Source organism: Lytechinus variegatus, chromosome 11, assembly GCF_018143015.1.
Source record: "Lytechinus variegatus isolate NC3 chromosome 11, Lvar_3.0, whole genome shotgun sequence".
NCBI classification, from domain to species: domain Eukaryota; kingdom Metazoa; phylum Echinodermata; class Echinoidea; order Temnopleuroida; family Toxopneustidae; genus Lytechinus; species Lytechinus variegatus.
In genome coordinates, this window is record NC_054750.1 from 35611378 (window position 1) to 35624577 (window position 13200).

The following is a 13200-nucleotide window of genomic DNA, read 5'->3' on the forward strand; positions in this document are numbered from 1 at the left end:
TATTGACACAAAGTTTTATTGAAAAATGTCCAGGGTAAGATGCTCATCCGAAATTGTGTTTGTACTGAGGAAGAATTTCTTTAAAAGAACCATCATAGTTCTATTTAAAATTGTGGCTGAATAGTATTATAAATATTCAAATTTTTCTTGTGATGAGATCGTTCCGAATATTAGTTGAAAGAGTCTATTCAACGACAAGAAACAAAGTTGAAAAAGACTGCTTGAACTTGTACTGAATGTAATCTTTGAATGGTCATCGAATGACAAATCATTGAATTGGAGACCAAAATTAAACCAAATAATAAAAATAGATCAAATCATCGGTGATTTTACAAACTGGCTCAAACCTCCTCTGGTCTCCAAAACATAATTTCGAGATAATCGCGTTCAAAGCTTGAATGTTTTTCAGACCCCTATAACTTCACATTGTGAAAGAAATCAGATCAATTATTTTTACAAATTTAAAGCATTCATTCTATTTTTTTTATAATATGCAGAATTTTGTCCGCAATTCGTATTCAATCTCTTAATATTTGAAATGAAGTGCATACTGTATGCATTTTAGAAGCTGCTAATTTTTCCCCCAAACGGGTGGTTTGAGCCAGTTCATAAAATCACGCGCACCATGCACACTGATTTTTAGAGGCACAAACCCTGCGCAAAGCACATACGCACAGCATGTAGGTTGGGCCTTTGACCTGTAAGCGCCATTCCAGAGACTATAGTACACAAAGTATAGTTTGAGCCAGTTTGTAAAATCAAAAGAGGGGGTTGAGCCGGTTCGTTAAAGAATTAAATATGCTCTTATTCTTTAAATAAAATAAAGTTTGATCTGAAATTTGGCAAATCAATAGAGTGAATTACGGATTTTCAGAATATGCAAAAAAAATAATTTCAGAAAATTTGACAGAAAATTATGTTTTGGCCGCTTCGTAACGTCACTGACAAAATGTTAGGCCTATGGAGAAATGAGTAATAGGATTACATGTAGATCTATTTGAAGTATAGATCTACTCTAACTTAAGAATTTTATTTTGCTAAATTTTAGTCATGTGGTGTATGCAGCGTAGTGAAGCTGGTACACACCAGGCACAGACCATGGTACGTACGTTAATTGAATTTACAGGCACTGCTGGCTCTATTACTCAAGCATGCAATAAGCATCTTCTGGCTCTCTTGGAGAGGTGACTATAAGTGTACAAGTGTTATGTTGGCATGCTATCCCACAAGGAAGTATTCTTGGCCCAGTCCTGTTTATCATATTTATCAATGACCAGATCCTGTATCAAGTAATATTCAAATATATGCTGATGATGCAGCAACGATTATAGTGCAATAAGAAATGTGTCCAAACCGCCTTGACCTATCAAGAGGATTTACATGTAAGTATCAGCAGTCCAATGATTGGCAGTCAAAATTCAATAATACTAAATGTATTGAACTGTTCACCTTGGATGAGGAAACCAGTTGTAGCATGGAAGGTAACATTCTGCAATGATCCATCAAAGAAAAGGACCTTGGCATTCTTGTTAATCAGGTAAAACAATTAACAAGCATCATGAAGCATGTACATGTATCACTTGCAGTAAATAAAGCTAATCAGACACTTAAAACATTCCATATTTTCAAACGAAGTGACTCTACCTATCATCAAAACACTCATCAAACCTCATTTGGAGTATGGGAATAGTGCCTGGCATCCTAGATTTTTATTGACATTGATAAACTTGAAAGGGTCCAGAGATGTGCCACTAAATCACTGTTTATCTTAGCCAACAAACTAAATGAAGAGAGACTCCAACATCTGAAATTACATTCTCTTGTATATAGAAGAAAACAAGGTGACATGATACAAGTGTATAAATTTCTACTTTTTCATAAAGCACCAATGCCTGTAAAAGTAGAGGTCACTCGCTGAAAATCGTCCCACAACAATACAGACTCAACCTCAGAGGGTTATCTTTCAGCCGTACACCTGGTAATAATATGTATCTATTTGTACTGCGCGTATGTAAACCCCTTTGCATGCAGGGTAGCGTGGTGGCACTGTCCAGAGTTACTGAATGAAGGACTGGTCAACTTTAGTCATGTAACGTTAATGAATTGTCTCTTAATCTTAATTTGTATAGGAATACAAATCACTACATCAGCCTAAAGACGACTGGTACATTCTTCCACAGTTAGTGGTCATAGCAAAGAGTTTGAATAAGATTTTTAGGCATTTATTAGTCTCATTATGTACAGCATATGATTTTACTCTCTCACGTGCCCTCGTAAATATCATCTGTAATTCCCAAGAAAAGAAGACTGGAAGACACAAGGAAAACCTTCTCTTCCATATATTGCTCATGCTGATGAATGTCATGTGACAAACATTTATCCAATCAGCTGTCAAGGGTATATGTATGTGTTGTATAAAAATGAATATTAGGTTGCACAAATTTGATAATCAGTCTTGTATTATGTTTATCACTTTTGAGTAAAATAACACTTTCAGTCATAACAAGAGTGTCGCTAAGGCAATCACATAATACACCCATCTGTAACGCAGAAAATGGAGCTGTTAGTCAAGCAAGAAAAGTGGAAGATGGCTACTTCACCTTTGACCTTCTGACCTCAAAATCAATAAAATTGCTATCGCATTAACAAGGACTTCAGAAGGGTCAGATGAAAACATGTCACTGTGATCTTGACCATTGACCTTTTGACCTTAAAATCAACAGGCTTCCTGTGATCCATGCAAGTATCATACACATCAAATTGTATGAGCCTAGGTTAAGTTAAACTGAGCTTGATACCATAATACGTCCTGTTGAGACGGGCGTATGAAAAGAAAAAGATGAATTTTCTAATTTCAAAGCTTCGTATTTTCTGTCTGACAGATTTAGAATTTCAACAATCACTTTGAAAATATTAATGAATACATATTTTACAGTACAAAATTATCTCAGTAACTCAGCACATCAAATTATTATTTTAAAGCCTGGAATTAATAGATACTTTGACATTACTCATTTACCTGGAAGATATCTGCCTGCTTGCCTCATTAACCAAACAGGAACTCTCTCTGTTCTTTCACCTCTTGCTGCTCGGAGAATCAAATCATTCTTCAAAACAGGAAATTGCTGATGGAGAAAACAAATCAGTTAAGGATAATAATTCAGGCAGAAAAGAAAAGAAGGGGAAACAAGAAGGCAAAAAGAAAGAGGAGCAAAAAGAGGATTGGAGGAGAAAAAGGATGAAAATAAAAATAGGAGAAAGAAAAGGAAATGGGGAAGGAGACGAGGAAAACGAAATAGGAGAAAGAAAAGGAAATGGGGAAGGAATGCCTAAGAAGACGGGGGGGGGGGGGGGTGATTAAGCCCCCCCTTATTTTTTTTAATTTTTCTTTTTAAAACAGGTGCACATCTAATTACCAATAATGCATATAGCATTTCCATTTAATTGAAAGCAGGATAAAAGAGCATTGTAGATTAAATGCCTTCCTAACGGGCATAGGTGCCGCGGCTGGGATCGAACTCCGGACTTTCCATGTATAGCCAGGCGCCTCAGACCACTCGGCCACGGCACCTCCTTATGATCTCGGCCATCGATCGCGCGATCGCGACGAAACTTGGCACGCGCGTTACCCATTGCATAATCTACAAAACTACAAGATCAAATTCTGCACAAAATCTCATTGCAAATTAATAATGCTAATTCATGTGTAAAATCTAAATTTTGCTTTAATTAACAAAATAATGCCCCTAAAATGCTAATGTTTGGTTCACAGACACTTTATATAAATCTGATCAAATGTACTAAAAAAATTTCAAAATCACATTTATTTTTTATGTATTTTATTGTTTTCTTAATTTCTTATGTATTTCTTTGCTTTTTTACTTTCTGTTTTTTAATGTTTTTTCATTGGAAATTGTCGGGGAGTGTATTTGGACCATAAAAAAGATGGAATTAATTCATTTCAATCAGTAAAAGGAAAAATAATCATACATTTATGAATTTTGGCTAAAAACTTATTTGCATTGGATTTGTACACAAATTCACGTATTTGTGCAATTTTGGGTCTGCATGCATTTACGTAATTTCGGAACAGCATATCTGGGAGTCGCAAATTTGGTCTCATAAGTTGCGCGAAACCTGAATGTAGAAAGTCAGTGAGCGATGCGATCAAAAATTTTGCGCGACGGATTTATCACAAAAAATGTCTTTTTAGGGTTAAACGTAAAGCTCATGAACAACAGGACCTTAAAAACATTAAACAAGTGGAACGCCTCTGGCTGTCTTGCCTGCATTATGTGATTCAACATTGCAGCAGTGCTGACTTTGAAAACAGCTAATGAATAATCATTCACAAGAGAAAACACTCATATGATCATAAAATACTATGTTCTTTGACCCAACATGACCTTTGACTATGATCAAAACAATCGTTCATACTTGTGTTTCATGAACTACATATGTGTAGATCCATAAATTTTTTGAGTTCTGATGCCAATTAAACAAATACCCCCAACATGGCCAAACTTCATTGACCTTAAATGACCTCTGATCTTGGTCATGTGACCTGAAACACGCATATAATATTCAGGGATACATGGTTACTCTTATGTTCAAGTTTCTTGAACAAGATCTATAACTTTTAAAGTTAAATCAATTCCACAAATACCCCCAACATTATCAGTTTGTTGACCCTAAATGACCTGAAACTCGCACAGGATGTTTAGGAATACTTAATTGCTCTTATGTCTAAGTTTCATGAACTAGATCCATAAAATTTCATAGAGTTACGAAGACAATTCCACAAATATCCCCAACATGGTCAACATGGTCGATACCAAGATACCACACGCGTGTAGAGCTGCAGTCTAAGATTTAAAAAATACTTGCATCGGCTCTTAAATATTACGAACTGTAAAATACTTGTTTCAGTCAATAAATATAATTCAGCACTTGTTATATTTATTGGCCGATTCAAGTATTTTAAAATCTAAGTTGGCAGCTCTACACGCGTGTGGTATCTTGGTATCTCAGTCTCATGTTCTCAGCCATGCTGACTGATGCCTTCAGCAACACAAACATGGGCATTGGCATCAGGTACAGGACTGATGGCTCTGTCTTCAACCTTAGGAGGCTTAAAGCAAAAACCAAAGTCTCAACTGACACTATCAATGACTTCCTGTTTGCTGATGATTGCGCCCTCAATGCTTCCACAGAGGTTGACATGCGGCATAGTGCTGACAAGTTCTCTGAGGCCTGCAACAACTTCGGCCTTACCATCAGCACAAAGAAGACTGAAGTATTACATCAACCAGCTCCAGGAAAGCCTTACGTTGAACCCTACATCACAATAAGCGGACGTCTAAATGTGGTGGACAAGTTGACATACCTCGGCAGCACACTCTCAAGAAACGTTGTCATTGACAATGAAGTCAATGTCAGACTTGCTAAGGCAAGCGCTGCCTTTGGCAGACTATACAAGAACGTTTGGAACAGGAGAGGAATCTCAGCAACAACCAAGATCAAGGTGTACAGGGCCATGGTTCTTACTACATTGCTGTACGGCTGTGAAACATGAACAGTATATCGGCGAGATGCCAGGAAGTTGAACCATTTCATCAACGGGACAGACGTATCCCCATACTCCGGTACGGGTGTAGGATTGGAGCTGTGATTTTCCTAATTTCTTTTTCTGTCATCTCCATCCTGCTTACATACTAGTAGGCCTATATAGCATATTTTTAGCAATAGCCCTGGTTTTAATTTGTGAGACACACCTACTCGACTTTAAATCCTAGTATCCTAAAAAAAAAAAAGAAATGATAAAAAAAAACATAGAAAAGAAAAAGAAAAAAGAAAGGAAAAAGAAATATTTGAATTTTACTTTTTTCCATTTTAAGAAAACAAACGTTACTAATATGATATATACTATGGCGAAAATAGTCAAATTGACTGGTTGCCAAATAAAAATAAGAACCCCCCCCCCCCCCCCCCCGAGACCCGAGATGGAAGCATCACCGGAAACAGGTATCTGTTGAGAGAAGCACTTTTATACAGCTCTGTAGCTACATATGTCGGTGGTGTGGTCGCTTCCGTTAGCTTTCTTTCATTGAGCACAAGAGGGCGTGTTACATCCTCGTACGTCTAGCTATGCGCTGCTGAGGTGAGGATCATGAAAAATTTCCTGATACATTCCGACGGTATGTGAAGGAGTCTTGCAGTAAATGACAATATATCATTAATTCCAGGAATAAAATACAGCAACAACGGAAGGAAGATCAACGTTTGGTTTGAGGGGAAAGACTGGTAAGTCAAACTCTCTTACTTTTTACATTTTTTATACCAAACTTTGTCTATTACTACGCCTCCAGTACCACTAGTCCCATCCCCTACCTTTTGCTGTATGGCAAATGGTCGGGGATGACGAGTGGCTTCAACCACTCCTAGTACCAATGAGGTCCAAACATTACATGTATGGACCTCATAGGCAGGGCTCGACACTAGCGGCGGTCCGACGGTCCCAGACCGTTAAAAATCGCCGTCGGGCCAGTAGATTTTCAGAAATTGGAAGATTTACTGGTCCGACATGACCAGTAAAAAATATCATTGTCAGGCCAGTAATTTTTCCAAAAATAGCAAGATTTAAGGGTCCAACATGACCAGTAATAAAAACCATTGTTGGGCCAATAACTTTTCCAGAAATGGTCAAATTCACAGCAAACCATTTCCCCCCGTTAAATTCTGCCATTCACACACAGAATGAATCGCACGTAAGTGTTACTAGAGTACTATACAGCATGCATACAGTGTACATGTAGTCAGCCACACAATCCACATGGTAAATTCTCCACTGGCCGCACGAACGAAGCCTGGCTAAATTCTGGCAGAGATCTCTCACAGAACTGTCAAAATGACGGTTCATACTCATGAAAGGCTCTTATAATGTCCATATTTCCTAAAAATTGGAGCAACTCTGTCATTTGTAAGCAGTAAAAGGAGAAATTTTCACTTCTGTTTTGGTTCAAACAGATCGGGTTTCGGGTGATATCGTCTGAATACATAATAGCCCCACATATGCATTTATGTGTGTGTTGATACACTTGGTATCTGACATTCTTTCGTAGCTATTTTAATTGAGCCAAAAAGAAACTGATAAATTATTTATGATAATAGTTTGAGCTTTCTTCCTATCTTTTTTTCCTTCTTAATCTTTCTTTGTTTCTTCCCTCGATTTTTTTTGTTACTGTCTTTCTTTTTTAATTTCCCTTTTTTTTCTTTAATTCATTTTTTCTTTCTATCCTTTTATAAAATATTTTCTCTATTTCCTTTTTCTCTCTCTTTCTTTCTGATATTTTCTTTCTTTAGTTTTTTAGTCCATCCATCCTATATTCATCTCTTCTCTTCTTCCTTTCTTTCCTTCCTTCTTTTTACCCCTTTCTTCATTCTTTGTTTCTTTCTTCCATCCATCATTTATTTACCCTTTCTTTTTTTATTTCTTTTCTCAGCCCTTTCTTTCTTACATTCATTCCTTCCTTTCTTCTATCTGTCTTGTTCTTTCCTTTTTCCCTTTTGTTAATTATATCCTTTTACCTTTCCTTTCTTTTTTTTTGACTGCTTGCTTCCTTTCTCACCTTTATTCTTTCATTCCTTCCTTTCTTTGTCTCTCGGTCTTTCTTTTTTTTCTTCATTTCATCTATTCTTTTACCTTTTCTTTTTTTTATAATTGCTTGCTTCTTTCCTTTCCTTCCCTTCCTTTATTTATTTCTTTTCTTCTATCTATCATTTTACCTTTCCTCCATATTTCCCTTAATTCCTTCCTTCTTTCAATCCTTCCTTCCTTTCTTTCTTTCTTTTGTCTGTCTTTCCATCTCTCCTTTTACCCTTTCTTCTTTATTGCTTCTTCTTTCTTTCCTTTACTACTTTCTGGATTTGTTCTTTCTTTCTGTATTGCTTGCTTCATTTCCTTCCTTCATTTCTTTCTTTCTTTCTTATATTTGTTCCTTCTTTGTTCCCTCCTTTCCTTCTTTAGTTCTATTTGTTTTTCTTCCTTCACATCTATCCTTTCTTTACCTTTTATCTTCCTTTCTTTTATTCTTTCTTTCTTTTCCTTCCTTCCTTCCTTCCTTTCTTACTTTCTTTGTTTCTGTCTTTCTTCGTTTCTGTCTTGCTTTCTTTTTTCCTTCATTTCCTTCATTTTTTTTGGGGGGGGGGTTACGAAAGGCTAGAAAAATAAACTTGCGCCTTTTCTTATAGTCAGGCAGCATATGTCATGATTTACCGGCTACTTCGAAAAATTGGCTAAGTCTGATTTTTCACTTTCATGTGATTGGTGACATCACAAGGAACAACTTTCAACTTGGTGACAAATTTCTAATGGTCATCTTGACCATGTTAGGTGTCAAAATAAGGTCAATAGGGGTCAATTTTTTTAATTGGCTCTATTCTGTAGAGTGACACATCAAATTGTTTGTCTTGTTATACTGAACAAAAAATTGTACACAACTATATACTCTTGACCTCCCTTTAAAAAGTTACGACCGGAAATGTCAAAGGTCAACGAACTTTCATTAAATAGCAAATTACACTGAAGGTGTTAAGAAAGCTCATTTTTCCGAGTTTTTATGCATGTGTGTACTTTTTTTCGATTTTGATAGGTCCATCGTCAGAAGTCCATATCCAGAAGATATAAAGGGTCAAGATAAGGTCAGGAAAAGATCGAATAAAGGTCAACAAACTTTCAGTGGAAGCCAAAACCCACGTCTAAAAGCGGTTAGAAGTTAAGAAGTCTTTTTTTTCGTGGCCTGGGAATCGTGGGTTCTTTATTTCGAGTCTATATCTAAGAAGACATTATATATATAAAGGAGCCAAATGTACTTATTTAGGAACAAAAGAGATAAACAGAGATAGACGTCGAATACATTCAGTGTGGTATCATCGTATTACGGGAATACCTTGAAACGACAAACCCTGTGCCCTTAAAATCTTATCATCTTCACGATGTGATAAGTGCAACCAGGGATTTTTCTTTTATTTAAGAATTCAATTCAAGTTTAATTCATTTTCAATTTACTAGTCTTTGATATGTAAAGAAGTACTTATTTCAATTTCTTTGTACAGAATATCTTAATGAACAGAAATTATTGTAATGTATTGGAGTATAAGTATAATACTATGTTAACAGAATAAACACATCGATTTATCAGTGCTCTCAGCTCCTAAGAAAGATGCCTAACATTTAATTTGAATTATCTTGTGAATAAGATAATGAGGTTAGGATTGAGGATGATATGTTGGGCTCCAATTGCTCCTCAAGTATGATGGTTATATTATTTCTGACAAAGAAGCAACATCGTGTAGGCATGCTCATTGTAGTCATGGGTGTCCATTATGCTGATGTGATATTCTGACCATTACTCGATCTCTGGAGTCAAGAAGGACTACACAATTATGGCGCATGTGCTGTTCTGAGCTTTTAACATTTTGTAAAGTGAAATTTAAGGATTTCGTGCATACTTTTGGTCAGTTATATTTATTTTTCAGTAAAAATGAAAGTCTTCACAATTTCTGGGGGCTGCCCCCCCCCTTTCCGCTGCAGTATGGCCATGGTTTACTTCAATGGCATATGTGATTATTCTTTCTAGTAACATCCAGGCAATTCAGAAAGTAGGAAAAAACAAGAACGACAAAAGAACAAAAACAAAATCTGCATCTGGTATTAAGTATAGTTTCATTTTGTATGCTCTGGAAAAACTTGATAAAATATTACAAGCCGTGTTAAAGGCAGCACATATTCAGGAATGTGTAGTCCTTCTTGGCTCCAGAGATTGAGTAATGGTCAGAATATATCACATCAGCATGATGGACATCCGTGACTGACTACAATGAGCATGCCTGCGCGATGTTGCCTCTTTGTCCGAAATAATATAACACTCGCACATTAGAATTAATTAAGGAGCAGTTGGAGTCCAACTTATCATATCATCCTCAATCCTTACCATATTACCTTCTTCGTTAGTTAATCCAAATAAGAAGGCATATTTCTTTGGAGCTGGGAGCACTGATCAATCGATGTGTCTGTTAACATAGTGCACATATATACCCCAATACATTACATACTTTCTGTTGATTAAAATCTTATGTACAAAGCAAATGGATGAAATGTATCTTTACATATCAAAGACTAGTAAATTGAAAATGATTTGAACTTGAATTGAATTCCTAAATCAAGAAACTCGGAAAGAGCTTGTTGCACTCAAGATGATACGACTTTAAAGGGCATTAGGGTTTGTCAAGTCGTTTCAAAGTATTCATGCAATACCATGATACCACACTGAATGTATTCGACGTACGTCCATCTGTTTATCTATTTTTTCCCTAAATAAGCACATTTGACCCCTTCATATAAAATGTCTTCTTAGATATAGACTTTTCACAATAAAGAACCCACAAAAAATAAGACTTCTCAACTTCTACGTGCTTTTAGACGTGTATTTTGGCTTCCAATGAAAGTCCGTTGACCTTTTGACCTTTCACTGACCCGTTGTCTTGACCCTTTATATCTTCTGGATAAGGACTTCTGACGATGGACTTATCAAAATCGAAAATAAAAAAGTATACACATGCATAAAAACACGGAAAAAATTATCTTTCTTTAAGGGGAAGTTAACCCTGAAGAAAACTTTGTTGTAAAAAAAGCAGAAAAAATAGTAAAAAATATTGGTGAAGGTTTGAGAAAAATCCGTCAAAGAGTAAGAAAGTTATTAGAGTTCAAAATTTTGGATTTGTGACGTCATAAACGAGCAGCTGCCCCATGTGTTATGTAATATAAAATGTATGAATTTCAAATTTTGTAGGGTTCTGATGACTTAATTTTTTCTTTTCATGATCGGGTGTAAAACGATTTGTCTATTGATATACAAAAGTTACAGTGAAAACCATTTTCAATTTTCTGAGAAAATGACATTTCATTGATTTTTTACCATTCGCTATGTAGGAATGCTGCTCGCATATGACGTCACAAATCAAATAATTGAAATTCTAATAACTTTTTAATTATTTGATGAATTTTTCTCAAACCTTCGGCAATATTTTTTATTATTTTTTCTGCTATTTCTACAATAAACTTTTTGTCAGGGTGAACTTCCCCTTTAACACCTTCAGTGTAATTTTCTATTTAACGAAAGTTCGTTGACCTTTGACATTGCCGGTCATAACTTTTTAACGGGAGGTTAAAAGTATATGGTTGTGTACAGTTTTTTGTTCAGTGTAACAAGACAAACAATTTAATGTGTCACTCGACAGAATTGGAGCAATTCAAAATATTGACCCCTATTGACCCCCATTTTGACCACTAACATGGTCAAGATGACCTTTAGAAATTTGTCACCAAGTTGAAAGTTGTTCCTTGTGATGCCACCAATCACATAAAAGTGAAAAATCAGACTTAGCCAATTTGTCGAAGTAAATTACATATGCTGCCTGACTATTAATGTTTTCTTTATTTTTTGGGACCAGTAGATTTTAGGTTCGGACCAGTAAAAATTTGAAAAACTGGGTATCTACTGGTCCGACATGAATAGGTTGGACCAGTAGAAAAAATGGGTTAGTGTGGAGCCCTGTCATAGGCGACATCAGTACTATTTTTGGGTTAGAAAAATTTGAGCACAGGATATTTCTATATTTATATCACAAGTACAAGTTATATTGGATTTTTTTTTCTTTAATGCTTGATTTTCGAGTGTAAAACTAAAAAGCATTGTTAGCAACAACAAAAAATGAAAGAAAATAAGGGAAACTTACATTTTGACGACTTTTTCCTGATTTTCTTGGCAGTTGCCCTTCACTTCTGACTCGCAATCGAAGCTGATATGCAGATCACGTGATACGCGTTCTCGTCAGGTGATCAGATGGTTATTCTTTTCGCCAGATGTTGATAATTATATATTTCATAACGCAGCGTTCATCGCAAATTTAGGTGAAAGAGATTAAAGTTAAACAGCGCAAGCTTTAATTTTTTTCAAAAATAACGTTTAATTGATTGCACAAGTTTCGCCTCGGACATGTAGGATCATTTGGTCCCATATTGGCGTAACTACAGGGGGGGGGGTGTCCCTACCACTACCGTCCACAAGCCAGCAATTATCTTTTTTCTCTCTTTTTTAACCAAAATGCTCCCCCCCCCCCCAGAAAAAAGGAACCAGGGTTAAAGAGAAAGAGAATTATGATAGAGGAACACAAAATACTTTATTTTTTCAGCTTTTACTGCACCGACTTATAATCAAATATTAAATGGGGCTTAGAACATTTTTTTTTTAAAGTCAATTAATAAAAATATTCCTCCTCGGGATTTGAGCTTTCATGAAATATCAATCTTTTTCATGATTACCGAAAATACTTAAAATGTCCAAAAAAAATTTATCGGTGTATGAAGCTTTAGCTGATACCTTGCGCCCGCCTAAATTATTTTAATGTTGAGATACAACTATGCTTTTAATGAATTCCTAAAAACATTGGCTCAGATCATTTGTCGCAATCGAATGATTCGATTGGTAAGCTAATGAATAATTGTTATGATTCATGAATTGTTTAAAATGTGTCTCTCTATCAGTTTTGAATATTTAAAAAAATGTCAGCTCGTGCTTTTTGCTTGCAATATTTTGATTAGTAAGAAGTTCTTGTGTATGCGAGTTTGATAGATAAATAACTAGAGAGGGGGGGTCCCTCAGCTACTTGTCCTCGCTTATTCCATATTTTTTTATTATGCTCGTGTTGTGAGTATTTCAAAGTCTTTTCTTTTTCTCACCCTTTTTATTGTCTCGGAGCTCCCCTCTATTTCTTTGCTACGATGTATAGCCCTTCTTACTTGTTTCAACTCTTTTATATTCTCATTTCATTGAATACATAATTATTAAACTCATGTAGAAGACTTTACAACAAAATTTTGATATTGTTTTTTCTTGTTTGTTTGGCTTTATTTTTCTTCTCCTCAGTCCTTCTTTTTCTTCTTAGTTTCCCTTTCCTTATTTTCTCTTATTTCATTTCATGAGGCATCCGCCAACTTATATACAACAACAAACATATTTAGAGGCCGATATCCAGTGAGGGGGCGTGGTGGTGTGCCCCTCTAAAAAAGGAGGAAAATAGGAAGGAAAAAAAGAAGGGAAGGGGAAAAAATAAGAAAAAAAGGAAGACGATGATGGCAAT

General features: G+C 35.8%; 1 protein-coding gene across 3 annotated transcripts in view; it reads right to left on the reverse strand.

Moving 5' to 3' along the window:
* The window catches only part of LOC121423439 (uroporphyrinogen decarboxylase-like), a 42772-nt gene that overhangs the window by 13592 nt on the left and 15980 nt on the right, over positions 1-13200 (reverse strand). Inside the window, exons 1-2 of one of the 3 annotated variants that reach the window (XM_041618777.1) lie at positions 5162-5473; positions 3020-3125 (exon numbers count right to left, since the gene is read on the reverse strand). In XM_041618777.1, the coding sequence (XP_041474711.1) occupies positions 3020-3125; positions 5162-5230 (175 nt within the window). In that variant the 5' untranslated portion in view covers positions 5231-5473. Of the gene's footprint in view, positions 1-1109; positions 1134-3019; positions 3126-5161; positions 5474-13200 lie in introns of those variants that run through there. The other 2 variants (XM_041618778.1, XM_041618779.1) reach the window with 2 other exon arrangements.